At 47.0% G+C, this 12658-nt stretch overlaps 2 protein-coding genes across 4 annotated transcripts in view; one reads left to right on the forward strand and one right to left on the reverse strand.

Annotated features, from left to right (window-relative positions):
- banp (BTG3 associated nuclear protein) overlaps positions 1-1871 on the reverse strand; it is a 44901-nt gene extending 43030 nt beyond the window's left edge. The window contains exons 1-2 of one of the 2 annotated variants that reach the window (XR_008896579.1): positions 1691-1871; positions 1-416 (exon numbers count right to left, since the gene is read on the reverse strand). The gene's annotated coding sequence lies outside the window, so the exon portion shown is untranslated. Of the gene's footprint in view, positions 814-1690 lie in introns of those variants that run through there. The other variant, XR_008896578.1, reaches the window with a different exon arrangement.
- fanci (FA complementation group I) overlaps positions 247-12658 on the forward strand; it is a 19099-nt gene continuing 6687 nt past the window's right edge. The window contains exons 1-23 of one of the 2 annotated variants that reach the window (XM_056599471.1): positions 247-688; positions 1350-1462; positions 1945-2017; positions 2210-2340; positions 2694-2847; positions 3044-3101; positions 3462-3503; positions 4154-4277; positions 4678-4763; positions 5119-5251; positions 6071-6148; positions 6244-6380; positions 7687-7870; positions 8286-8373; positions 8787-8917; positions 9332-9402; positions 9506-9620; positions 10205-10327; positions 10478-10546; positions 10718-10819; positions 10901-11092; positions 11768-11889; positions 12273-12431. In XM_056599471.1, the coding sequence (XP_056455446.1) occupies positions 1367-1462; positions 1945-2017; positions 2210-2340; positions 2694-2847; positions 3044-3101; positions 3462-3503; positions 4154-4277; positions 4678-4763; positions 5119-5251; positions 6071-6148; positions 6244-6380; positions 7687-7870; positions 8286-8373; positions 8787-8917; positions 9332-9402; positions 9506-9620; positions 10205-10327; positions 10478-10546; positions 10718-10819; positions 10901-11092; positions 11768-11889; positions 12273-12431 (2468 nt within the window). In that variant the 5' untranslated portion in view covers positions 247-688; positions 1350-1366. Of the gene's footprint in view, positions 1463-1944; positions 2018-2209; positions 2341-2693; positions 2848-3043; positions 3102-3461; positions 3504-4153; positions 4278-4677; positions 4764-5118; positions 5252-6070; positions 6149-6243; positions 6381-7686; positions 7871-8285; positions 8374-8786; positions 8918-9331; positions 9403-9505; positions 9621-10204; positions 10328-10477; positions 10547-10717; positions 10820-10900; positions 11093-11767; positions 11890-12272; positions 12432-12658 lie in introns of both variants that reach the window. The other variant, XM_056599470.1, reaches the window with a different exon arrangement.

Raw genomic sequence — 12658 nt, forward strand, 5'->3', positions numbered from 1 at the left:
CTGCAGCGCATCGTCTCCTCCAGATCGTCTCGGTGTTGAGGATCTGCTTGAACTGCTTGCAGACCAGAGCGACGGTAGGCAGCGCCGTCCCGGGCAACAGGGAGAAGATCTCAACCAGCAGCTCCGGCGGCAGATCCAGCAGCGACTGCGGGTTTGGAGGTCCCGTGATGGCCCGTCCCAGCAGCCCCTGGGGCCTGCAGCCGCTGGCGTGTTCACAACACACGTCACCGGGGCCACCGCTGGAGCCTGCAGCCTGGCAGTCGAGGCCGCCGCAGCCACCGGCGGCGTGCTTCTGGCCCACGATCCGCTCGTCCTCCTCATCGTCCATGTCCACGTCAGAGTCGCTGACCGGCTGATCCTGGCCTCCGTGTCGCTGTCGTCGCCTGCACCTCCGCGACTGGCCCACTCCGCAAAGCCTGGCACACACCGCCATCCGTAGTCACCAGAGGGCCAGCGTTACATCACCCCAACACATGGATACACACTGCGGTCGGGGAGCCAGTGGCTGTTTGTGTGTGTATGTGTGTGTGTGTGTGTGGGTGGGTGGTGTGAGAGGGTCTGTCCTTGGGTCCTGTTCTGTGACGATGGGCGTAAACTCGAGTCTCCCGACGTCTAATCGCGTGCCGCTGCGTCGCAGTTCAAAGGACACCCGCGTTATCGCAGCCAGGTCTCGGTGAACCGACGACGGGTATGGCTGATCTATATATCGATATAAACTATCTCCCTAATCCCTAGCCAAGCACCTGTTCGTAATCATTGATAGGATGAACTGTTCATCCCTTCATAACATAATACTCCATCAGTCCAATAGGTGGCGGTACAAATCCTAGGTGACGCATCATCATCTCCCACGAAGAACAAATCACTTGGAAATATTAATAAATATGTATAATTGATAAATATAAATTATGAATATACAAGGTTTATACATTTAATCTGTCAGAACGTAATAAAATAAAATAACATACATATAATAACATTCTGTTGGGCAGCTGACGTCATCCGGAAATCGCGTTGTTGCCAGGTTTGTCAAAATAACGTATACGACATATTTATGACTATATTTGAGGTAATGTTTTTTTCCACAAATAAAACATACGCAGGGCTTGTTAACACTTTTATCGAATGTAAGATATCGTTTAAACCAAAGAGCATTCTATCTTACAACTTAAAATACAGAAAATAAGACACTGTTTACGATCTGAAAATACGGACCGCTTCGATACGGATCTGGCAACCGTAGCAGGAACATGTCTGGCGGGAGATTGTGAATAGGAAACCCCTGCATACCATAACAATCGGTACAGGAACAGAACATTTTCCTCCACGAAACTCGGTTGTCCTTCCAGGTTGTTCTAAATTCACCATGATAGCTGTGATGGACAAGATTCTGTCGCTGTCGGAAGGAGGAGACGGGCCGGGGGAGCTTCAGCAGTACCTGTCATCATTATCCAACGACCAGGTAACCTTTAAAGTTGTCACCATACATGATGCTTGCGTGTTGCGGTGACTTCGACTGGATGCCAGCACCCCATCACCGATTTAAAATATTTTGCCTGAATGTATGTATGTGTGTGTGTGTGTGTGTGTGTGTGTGTGTGTGTGTGTGTGTGTGTGTGTGTGTGTGTGTGTGTGTGTGTGTGTGTGTGTGTGTGTGTCAATTATGGAAGCCATTGCACTCTGAACATACCTGAAGGGAGGGACCCCCAACTCTGCGTTCCTCCTCAAGATTTCTTCCTTGCTAATTAACAGAATTTGATCTTGCCCTCTGCGGGGCTAGGGTCAGGGGGTTGTCATAAATACATGGCCTGTTAAGCCCTTTGAGACTACCGGTGATTCAGGGCTACAAATACAATTGAATTGAATGATCTACAAGGTAGGTGTCCCCTACCCTGACACATTCTGCTGCCTGACCTTTCACCCTTTGCCTCGTTCCTCTGCCAGCTGATCAAAGTTCTCACCAACGCCGCACTGAAGGGGAAGAATGTAGGAGCCACGATCAAAGGGATCTTCAAAGGTGAATGGCTCGAATCCCAAATAAAGTATAACCTTAGAGATGTCATATTTGTAGGTAATCACAGAGTATATGTGGATACCTATTGTTATTGTAGGGATCCTTCTTCATCATCTTCTTGTTTTAATTTTTAGTTGTTATTAAATGCCCTTTTTCAAAACCTATTAAAACGTCCTTTATTTAACATTTAAACAGGGTCGCCCCACAATGACCCCAAAGGCTCGGGCAGGAGACTGCTCCTGTATCAGCACTTTATCCCGCTGTGCGAGTCCGGGGATCTGCAGTCAGAGGTGGCAGCCGACATCATTGGTCTGCTCATGTTGGAGGTGAAAGTCTTCTTCGTGACCCAATAGGTTGATCTGACCTGACGGATCAATGCTGTCAATTAATAAAACGGACCTTTGGACCTTTTTATCATGTCGATGCATTGACACAGACCCCTGCAACTATTAGATATCACAGGGCTCTGTTTGTCTATTATCAGTCACTTTGGAAGAAAGCGTCTAATAAATGTCCAAAATGTAAAGTTGAATGTCTATCAGTAGCTTGTTTTCAACATGTTTCATTTATATCCCTATGTCCTAATAGTTAATAACATGAACCTTACCTACCAACTATTTCCAATCCATCTTTGACTTGTACACTTTCGCCACTTTACGTTTCTTGTTTTTTGTGACAGGCTCCGAATCTATCCGGAGCATGTTTGGCAGAAGTGGCCTCCCATTTTGTGGAGGCCATCAAGTCGGGCAAGATGGCCAGTGGGAAGTCTCTGGAGCTTTTTCCTAGCGTGCTGACGGCCCTGGCCGCCTGTGAATCACTGTCATTTGGCAAAGGTAACTATTGGTACAGCCCTCTCAGTTCGGCCCTAGCTCGGCCTAATCAAGATAGCTGCTTGGTGAATGAGGCCCATACAGATATTTGCTATGAAACTTCTGTTGTGTTTAGACATGTGTTTGTTCTTGTAGGGCTTGTATGAATTTAGTCCCACAAAGTGTCTTTGTAGTTCCTCATGGTTTCTCTTACTTCCAGGAGAACTGAGTGGAGAGGAGTACAAGAAGCAACTCATCAACAGCCTCTGCTCCAGCAGGTGACCAGCTACTAAACGATTGTCTCCTCCACTACAGCTTCCGTCCACTGCCTACTGCACACTTGGCTCATTGCTCACACATGTATCCTAAGTTCAGTTGGAGTTTAAGGGTTCTTGTCAGGAAATCTGTGGACTCGACTTCCATGTAAAAAAACAAGTCGAGATGAGATGAAATAAAGATGAGATTAGAGATACAGGCCTTGGTATACACAGCTGAGCTCTATGGCATACTATCTTAAGAAGTGTGTGTGTGTGTGTGTGTGTGTGTGTGTGTGTGTGTGTGTGTGTGTGTGTGTGTGTGTGTGTGTGTGTGTGTGTGTGTGTGTGTGTGTGTGTGTGTGTGTGTGTGTGTTCATGCAGATGGGAGCCAAAGTGTGTGATCCATTTGACCACCATGTTTCGGTAAGTTTGCCTTCGTCACGTCGATTCCTCGTTTGTTGTCTATGTAACACGGTTATAACTGCTTTAAATTAAATTTAGTAATTTAGCAGATGCTTTCATCCAATGTAGTCAATTCACTGAATTAAACTGAATTTTAGGACATGTTGTTAAGGAGCATGTAGGAGTTGGACAGTACAAAGACATGTCAATAGGGAACAGGTAGGGGTTAGACAGTACAGAGAGGTCATTACAGAGCAGGTAGGGGTTAGACAGTACAGAGACAGGTCATCAGGGAGCAGTTGGGGTTAGATGGTACAGAGACATGTCATTAGAGAGCATGTAGGGGATTGGACGGCACAGAGACAAGCAATTAAGGAGCATGTAGGGGTTAGACCGTACAGAGACATGTCATTAAGGAGCATGTAGGGGTTAGACAGTACAGAGACATGTCATTAAGGAGCAGGTAGGGGTTAGACAGTACAGAGACAGGTCATTAAGGAGCAGGTAGGGGTTAGATAGTACAGAGACAGGTCATTAAGGAGCAGGTAGGGGTAAGGGGGGGCATCTTGCTCTATGGTGCCTACAGTGAGGCATTATTGAGGATATTGTAATCAAACCCATAACCTTTATCCTTAAACCCCTGTCTGGTCCATCTGGTGTCTCCTCTTCAGGGACGTCCCCTTGTCTCCAGAGGAGCTGCAGTTCCTGGTGGAGAAGGTTCTCAGGATGTTCAGCAAGCTGGAGCTACAAGAGGTCCCACCGTTGATCTACCAGCTGCTGCTGCTGTCTGCCAAGGTGTGCACGCACATGTAGCACCTTGTAGCGGCTTCTCTGACGCTACACGGCCACACCGCAGGGTCTCCAACCGGCCACCCCTGGATTGGAAGAGGAAGACCCGAGTCTTTACAGTCACTTGGCCGTATTATCTTTCTCATCTCGGGGTGGACGGTTCGAACCCTGTCGGTGGCAGGACTGAGGACTCTCCTCACTCTATCAGAGCGTTTGTTCTCATCACAATGTTCTGCCATAAGGAACTGGCCCTTGTTAACTTAAAGCTACCGCAGACAGCAGGAAATGCTTCTGCTCTCCAGCCATTTCTTACTGATGCAGCTATGCATCATTTGGGGAAAATAAGTTGTAATTGGTTACATGGAGACCATTAAATGATTGTTGATGCATCCTACCCGTCTCACAGGGCTGTAAGAAGCAGGTCCTGGATGGAATCATCGGTTACTTTAATGAGCAAGACCTTCAGCAGAAAGCTGAACAAGAGCGCGGAGAGTAAGTGATAAAAACATCACAGCGTCACACATATTTATGTATAAACAGCATGCAAGCCTTATGTGCTTTTCTATATGCATATTTGCTTTATTTACAAACAAACTTTTGTCGTGCACATTGGCCTTATTGTTATGTGCCGTACTTTGTGTCAGATACCTTTTTATCTTATTATAGAAATAACATTTTCCCCCTGATCCATAAAGTCATCTGAGATCTTCAGGTGTTTAGAACACCGGTCCAGCCTTGGAGCTCTGGACCCCGGTGGAGCTGGTGTGTGTCGGTTAGGGATGTGTGTGTGTGTGTGTGTGTGTGTGTGTGTGTGCGTTTGCTGGCTCTAATGCAGCACTGTGTGTAGGAGCATGGAGCTGGAGGTGCAGGCCATCCCCAAGGACCAGCTGAGGCATGTGGAGGGCACCGCCATCCTCCACATCGTCTTCGCCATCCGCCTGGACCACGACCTCGGGAGGGAGTTCCTCAAAAGCCTAAAGGTCACGACCTTTTCAAGTCCTTTTATTTGAACTCCTTCCACTATCTCACTCCCCCGTTCACCACTACATTAGGGCTGGGCGATATGACGATATCATACCGTGGACGATATGAAAGTGTCTACCGGGAGAGATTTGGCCATATCGTTTATACCGAGAGAGAAAAAAAGAAAAAAAAAAAAATTATATTGCACTGCACTGACTGAAGCAAGGCAGGTGTGAGACTCACCTGTTAACTTGAAAAAAAATCTCATTTGTATTGAAGAAACAGTTCTATTTTTACCACCAGCTATTTGCACAGCACATAACTTTATTTTATAGGTGTATAATTAGTATTTAAAATATTTGTGTGATGCTGTGATTTTTATTTTATATTACACTGCACTGACTGACAGCCAGGCAGGTGTGAAGCACACCTTTAAAAAAAAAAATGTTATTTGTATTGAAAAAACAGTTCAATGTTTACAAGATGTTTGCACTATATGACACTGCAGTTAATGACAGATTGTTCGCTACTTACTCCTTTGTAAGCATGGAAATTCAAGTTCAAAATAAAAGAAAAAACTGATCCAATGTGAAGTATGGTTATTTTAAGCCATTTATTATTTTAATTTACTTCAAAAATACCATATCGTGATATATATCCATATCGTGATATAAAATTACTCATATTGTGATATACGATTTTGTCCATATCGCCCAGCCCTACACTACATAGGTGGTATCTCCCTCCCTCCCTCCCTCCCCTGTTCAGCAGTGAACAGTACATCGTCCCTGTGAACAGACTCATCATTCTGACAGTCTTAATAACTTCCTCTGCAGTTATCCTACGGAGACCTTTGTCCTTTCGGCGTGGCGCTGTTGCTTTCAGTGGCCCGCATCCAGCGATACGAGGACCAGGTAAGAGGAGGACCTCACCCCCCCCCAGACATCCACATCACTCAGCTCTGTCTCGACTTGCACGTTCCTGATTGTGTGCCACTTGTGTTGGGCAGGTGTTTGAACTCCTTAAAGGGGCCATCACCAAGAGCTTCAGGGACGAATTCCTGAAGCAGGGCTCCAAGATGCTGAAGGACCTGTTCCCCGAGTGCTGCAGCGTGGCCCAGATGATCCGCGACACCGTGAGCAACAGGTCTGGAAAACAAACCCAACAACCCGATTCAGACGTTGTGTTACTTAAAAGACAGCTCTCTCTCTCTCTCTCTCTCTCTCTCTCTCTCTCTCTCTCTCTCTCTCTCTCTCTCTCTCTCTCTCTCTCTCTCTCTCTCTCTCTCTCTCCATACACGCATGTATGCATGCATGCATGCATACATACAGTGTTGGGAAGGATACTATTAAAATGTATTCAGTTACAGAATACATGCCAAAAAATGTAATATGTAACTTATTACATCACTCAATCTGAGTATTGCAATGTGAATACTTGGATTAGTTCCACATTGAATTGCATTTTATAAGTGTAGGAATGCAGCATCAAATCCTGCTTACTAAAAAGGCCTATGCTGGTATGTTTTTCTGTTCCAACTGGCTGAATGTGTTAGGCCCAAGTCCCTGAAAATGCATTGTATATTATAATTTGCTGTAGAGAAATTATTATTACATTATTGCTGGGGGGAGGGGGGGGGGGGGATGGCCATCCTCTGAATGCCCCCCATGCCCCAAAGTGGCTACGCCCCTGATAAGGGGCATATGTTTATGCAAAAGATATGACCAACAGACGAATTTACCAATTTTCCCTTTTCAGTGTCTTTATTTATTCATCTGTTAAAAGTGGTAAAATAGATTCACATAAAATATTCTGTTTCTGTTAAGAATTTATTCGGTTACTCCCCAACACTGTATATATATATATATCTCCATGCATCTAGTTCTATTAGTGCTGTCAGTTAAACGCGTTATTAACGGCGTTAACGCAAACCAATTTTAACGGCGTTAAATTTTTTATCGCGCGATTAACGCAATTCTTTTTTTTTTTTGGCTCAAAACAAAGAAGCAGTAGCCTGACTGCTATGTTCAAAGCAGTATGTTTGTATGTTCATCGTTTAATTGCACTATACGCTTTTTTTTTGTATCGTCCTGTTTTGATCAGTATATGCCAATGTCGTTATCAATAGAAAAACACTTGCACAAGGCAAGCCGATGCACTTCTCCATGTTGATAAGAGCATTTCAATGAGAAAAATTAATGGGACAAAGAAATCAAGGGATATTTAGCATAGAAAAAACATTTGCGATTAATCGTGAGTTAACTATGACATTAATGTGATTAATCGCGATTAAATATTTTAATCGCTTGACAGCACTAATTTCTATATTAGCTAAATGTTCTACAGTAATTTCATTTAATTTCCATATTTTTTTAATACATTCGGGTTGTTTGTGCGTTCAATACCGTAGCGGTGCTTCCCCTCTCATTATTCCTCCCCTTTGCCCAATCAGTGTGTTCGGCTGGGACCATGTGACCCAAGGCCTGGTCCAGTTGGGCTTCTTCCTCATGGACACGTTTGGGCCCAAACCAGGGCCGTTCGGGAAGCCCGCCGAGTCGGGGCCCTCTGGGGCAGCCAGGACCCCCAACCAGCAGGCCTGTCTGCTGGGGAGACAGGTCCTCCTGGAGGGTTTCAAGGTGTGGAGCTCATGGATATGGTTACTATTGGTGGACATGACGGATGTCTTCTGCACTTATTTCATGTCCATTAAGTTATTTTAATATTAGTATTTATTTATTGATTGGGTTAGGTTTAACGATGGATCAATGTTTTCGGAACTTATTTCATGTCTTATCTGAGTTAAAGTAATATTTATATTTATTGATGGGGTTAATGATTGAACAATGTCTCATGTAATTTTAGTAAATCTATTATAATATAAGAAGTGATGATTGATAAATATGTCTGTACTTTTTAATGTGGGCAGTGGCCAAGTCAGATTGACGTGTGTGTGAGTGTGAATTTGTTTTAGGGTTAGTTTGTTATAATAATTTATACTTTATGAATCATAAAAATGAATCATTGTCTGAAACATCTGCTTAACTCCTACAGATGCATGAGCCCATCCGAGGGGAAATATTAGAGCAGGTGTTGAATCGATTAGTCACCAAGACGGCCTCCCCTGTGCACCACTACATAGGTGAGTTCCCTCTCTCCTTCCCTCCCCCGTTTCCCACTACATGGGTGAGATCATCCCTCCCTCCCCCGTTCACCACTACATAGGTGAGATCCTTCCCTCCCCTATTCACCAATACATAGGTGAGATCATCCCTCCCCCGTTCACCACTAAATGGGTGAGATCCCTCCCTCCTCCTCTCCCCTATTCACCACTACATGGGTGAGATCCCTCCCTCCCTCCCTCCTCTGTTCACCACTACATAGGTGAGATCCCTCCCTCCCTCCCTCCTCTGTTCACCACTACATGGGTGAGATCCCTCCCTCCCTCCCCTATTCAACACTACATGGGTGAGATCTCAACCACTGAGACGCGTTCCTGGGCAGAAAGTTTCAACTGGGTTGTGATTCTTTCTTGCGGTTGTCTTCTGTGGGCAGACCTGTTCTCTGACATCGTGGTTTCTGCTCCCATGATCCTCCTGGAGTCGGCGTCTAAAGTGACGGAGACGTTCGACAACCTCTCCTACCTCCCGCTGGCCACAGTGCAGGGTCTGCTCAAAGCTGTCCAGGTACGTTACAGAGGGCGACGCAGATGGACTGAGGGACATGCACCTTGCATGCTATCAGACACTGTAGGGAGCTGCTCCTCGGATTCCAAACAGTCCGTCTGAGGGGATTTGTCTCGTGCTTCCTACTAAATCTCCAGGGGTTTTCCTCGATCACCCTTTGACCCAACTGTTATAATGATCAAATTTCTTAAGTTCCTTAATCTTCCACTGAATTGTCTCGGAGACTGAGGACACATCAGTCTCCATGTTTACATATGCAGGCTGATCATACTTCCCGCCCACATATACCAACCGTGATTGCCTTTGAAGTCTGACGGTTGTGATTGGTCCAGATCATCAGCAGTAGGCTTTTAAGCTTGAGCGATGAAAGGTTTTGAAGCGGAGCGTTGAGTTCTGGGGTTTTGACTTTTCCAGCCGTTGCTGAAGGTCAGCATGTCCCTGAAGGATTCTCTGATCCTGGTCCTCCGCAAGGCCATGTTCTCCAGGTAAAAACATGCACACCCAACTACTGCTAACCACTGGCTGATGAACCCCCTCTTAACACATAAATAACGGCTTCATCTGCCATATGTGCTCCGTGTCATTCAGTCAGCTGGACGGCAGGAAGTCTGCAGTGACCGGCTTCCTGCTGCTGCTGAAGAACTTCAAAGTGCTGGGAAGCCTCGCCTCCAGCCAGGCCAGCCAGGGCATCTCCTCCAGCCAGGTAGGGTCTAGTACAGCCTACCCGAGCCAGGTAGAGTCTACTCCAGCCAGGTAGAGTCTAGTACAGCCTACCCCAGCCAGGTAGGGTCTACTCCGGCCAGGTAGAGTACTCCGGCCAGGTAGGGTCTAGCCCAGCCAGGTAGAGTCTACTCCGGCCAGGTTGAGTCTACCCCAGCCAGGTTGAGTCTACCCCAGCCAGGGTAAGCCTACCCCAGCCAGGGTAAGCCTACCCCAGCCAGGGTAAGCCTACCCCAGCCAGGTAGAGCCCACCCCACCCCAGCCAGGTAGAGCCCACCCCAGCCAGGTAGAGCCCACCCCAGCCAGGTACAGCTAACCCCAGCCAGGTACAGCCAAACCCAGCCAGGTTCAGCTAACCCCAGCCAGGTTGTAAACTTCTGTCCCTAGCCCGGCCCGGGCCAGGTCTGCTGGAGATCTTTGTGAACGGGAGGGGAACCCAGAGTTACTAACCCAGAGCTCTAAGAAGCGTCTGGTTCCCAGGCGAAGTCAGACCCCACGGTGGCCAAACCCAGGTCGTAGGGTGAGCTAAAGGAGGGAGCGTTCTGTTGAAAGATGTCCTCCCTCTAGATCCAAGTCGACGTCCACTCCCGCTACAACTCGGCCGCCAACGAGGCCTTCTGCCTTGAGATCCTGAGCGGCCTGCGGCGTTGCCTAGGGCAACAGGCCGACGTGCGTCTCATGCTGTACGAGGTAGGACCCGCCTTCCCGCCCCAGCGCTCTGTTCGTCCTCACGTTCACTCATCGGGCGTATGCTTTCATCCAGAGTGGAACCAAGTGGCTGATGCTCAGACATTTGGAGGACATTGTCCTTTGTTTGTTTGATTGCTTTTCTCTGTGAAGGGTTTCTATGATGTACTGCGTCGGAACTCTCAGCTCGCTAGTTCAATCATGCAGACCCTGCTGTCACAGGTATGTGACACACACACACACACACACACACACACACACACACACACACTCTAGCCACTGGGCTAAATATACTATAGATACTATGGGTGTAAAGGTCTCAATATGGGAAGACAAGGAATTGTGACACATCTCGGGTCTCACTGTCTCTGGTTTATACGTGTGTGCGCCTAGTTGAGACGCTACTACGAGCCGGAGCAAGACCTCATGCCTCCGGTCAAACTGGAGCCCTGCATCACAGCTCAGGGGGACCAAGTCTTCCTGCAGGAACCCCTGGTATGTTTCAAAATAAAAGCCCCCCCCTCAAACGTCCAAAGTAGTTTCTGCCGCTGAGACGCATCCCTCGCCCTCTCCCAGGGCCACCTGCTGAGCTGTACCGTGCACAGCCTGCTCTGGCTGCAGAGCCAGCGGCCGTTGGCCAGGCCCAACGACAGTGACGATGAGGAGGCGGAGGATGACGAGGAGGGCGGGTACAAGTCTGAGCTGATGGCCATCCTGGACAGCGTGACGCGCCGCCTGGTGAAGAGCGAGCTGGAGGACTTCGAACTGGTGCGTGTTGAGGCGTCATAATGGAGTGAAGAAGTGTGTGTGTGTGTGTGTGTGTGTGTGTGTGTGTGTGTGTGTGTGTGTGTGTGTGTGTGTGTGTGTGTGTGTGTGTGTGTGTGTGTGTGTGTGTGTGTGTGTGTGTGTGTGTGTGTGTGTGTGTGTGTGTGTGTGTGTGTGTGTGTGTGTGTGTGTGTGTGTGTGTTTGTTTGTTTGTTTGTTTGTTTGTTTGTTTGTTTGTTTGTTTGTTTGTTTGTTTGTTTGTTTGTTTGTTTGTTTGTTTGTTTGTTTGTTTGTTTGTTTGTTTGTTTGTTTGTTTGTTTGTTTGTTTGTTTGTTTGTTTGTTTGTTTGTTTGTTTGTTTGTTTGTTTGTTTGTTTGTTTGTTTGTTTGTTTGTTTGTTTGTTTGTTTGTTTGTTTGTTTGTTTGTTTGTTTGTTTGTTTGTTTGTTTGTTTGTTTGTTTGTTTGTTTGTTTGTTTGTTTGTTTGTTTGTTTGTTTGTTTGTTTGTTTGTTTGTTTGTTTGTTTGTTTGTTTGTTTGTTTGTTTGTTTGTTTGTTTGTTTGTTTGTTTGTTTGTTTGTTTGAGTGTGTCTGTCCCCCAATAAATACAATTAAGAAAGCTAAATGACCATTATATTAGTGTGTTGATGAATGAGCGCAGTACCTCTCTGTGTCCATCAGGACAAGTCGGCAGAGTTCTCCACCGCATCTAGCGTGGGGGTGAAGAACAGCATCTATGCCGTGCTGGTGATGGGCGTGTACGAGGTTCTGCTGGAGTACAACTTCATCAAGGCCAACTACAGGTACGGCTGTGGCTCCGTAGCGACAGATTCAACTCGAAGGGGGAAGGCCGCAGCATTGATACTGATCTGGGGCTCTTGCGCAACGTGTCATTACACCGAATGCACACCGATGTTTCAGCCAACCAAACGAAGACCGCAAAAATAAAGTCACCATTGTTCAAACATTTCCTATTTTGTGGATATAAACGGTGCTAGTTAACAGAGCTTTAATAGCACAAACTAATATGTATTTTATGCAAATCTCTTGCCCGGCCTTGGAACGTCTCGGTTCTCATGTTCTTGGGCGTCTCATGTCCAGGGTTCTGTCTCCGCCTGCCCCTGCCCCTCCACAGTGCCTGGGTTTAATCTGGCGTTGTAACCCCCCCCCCCCCCCCCCCTCATAGTAAAAGTGGTCTGGAGGAGCTGCTGGAGCTGTTCCAGCGCTACCAGAAGCTAGCAGAGATCCTGAAGGAGAAGTCAGGAAAGGGCCGCACCTCGGCCAAGCCCCCCCGCAGCCTGCTGTCCATGGGCTTCGTCAGCACGCTGCTCACCACGCTGTTCAGGTACACCACACACCTGGAGTATTAATACTCCCAGCTCACCACGCTGTTCAGGTACAACACACACCTGGAGTATAAATACATAGCACAGTATTAATACTCCCAGCTCACCACGCTGTTCAGGTGCATCCCACACCTGGAGTATTAATACTCCCAGCTCACCACGCTGTTCAGGTACACCACACACCTGGAGTATTAATACTCCCAGCTCACCACGCTGTTCAGGTACA

This window comes from Gadus chalcogrammus, chromosome 9, assembly GCF_026213295.1.
Source record: "Gadus chalcogrammus isolate NIFS_2021 chromosome 9, NIFS_Gcha_1.0, whole genome shotgun sequence".
In the NCBI taxonomy this organism is placed as follows: Eukaryota; Metazoa; Chordata; class Actinopteri; order Gadiformes; family Gadidae; genus Gadus; species Gadus chalcogrammus.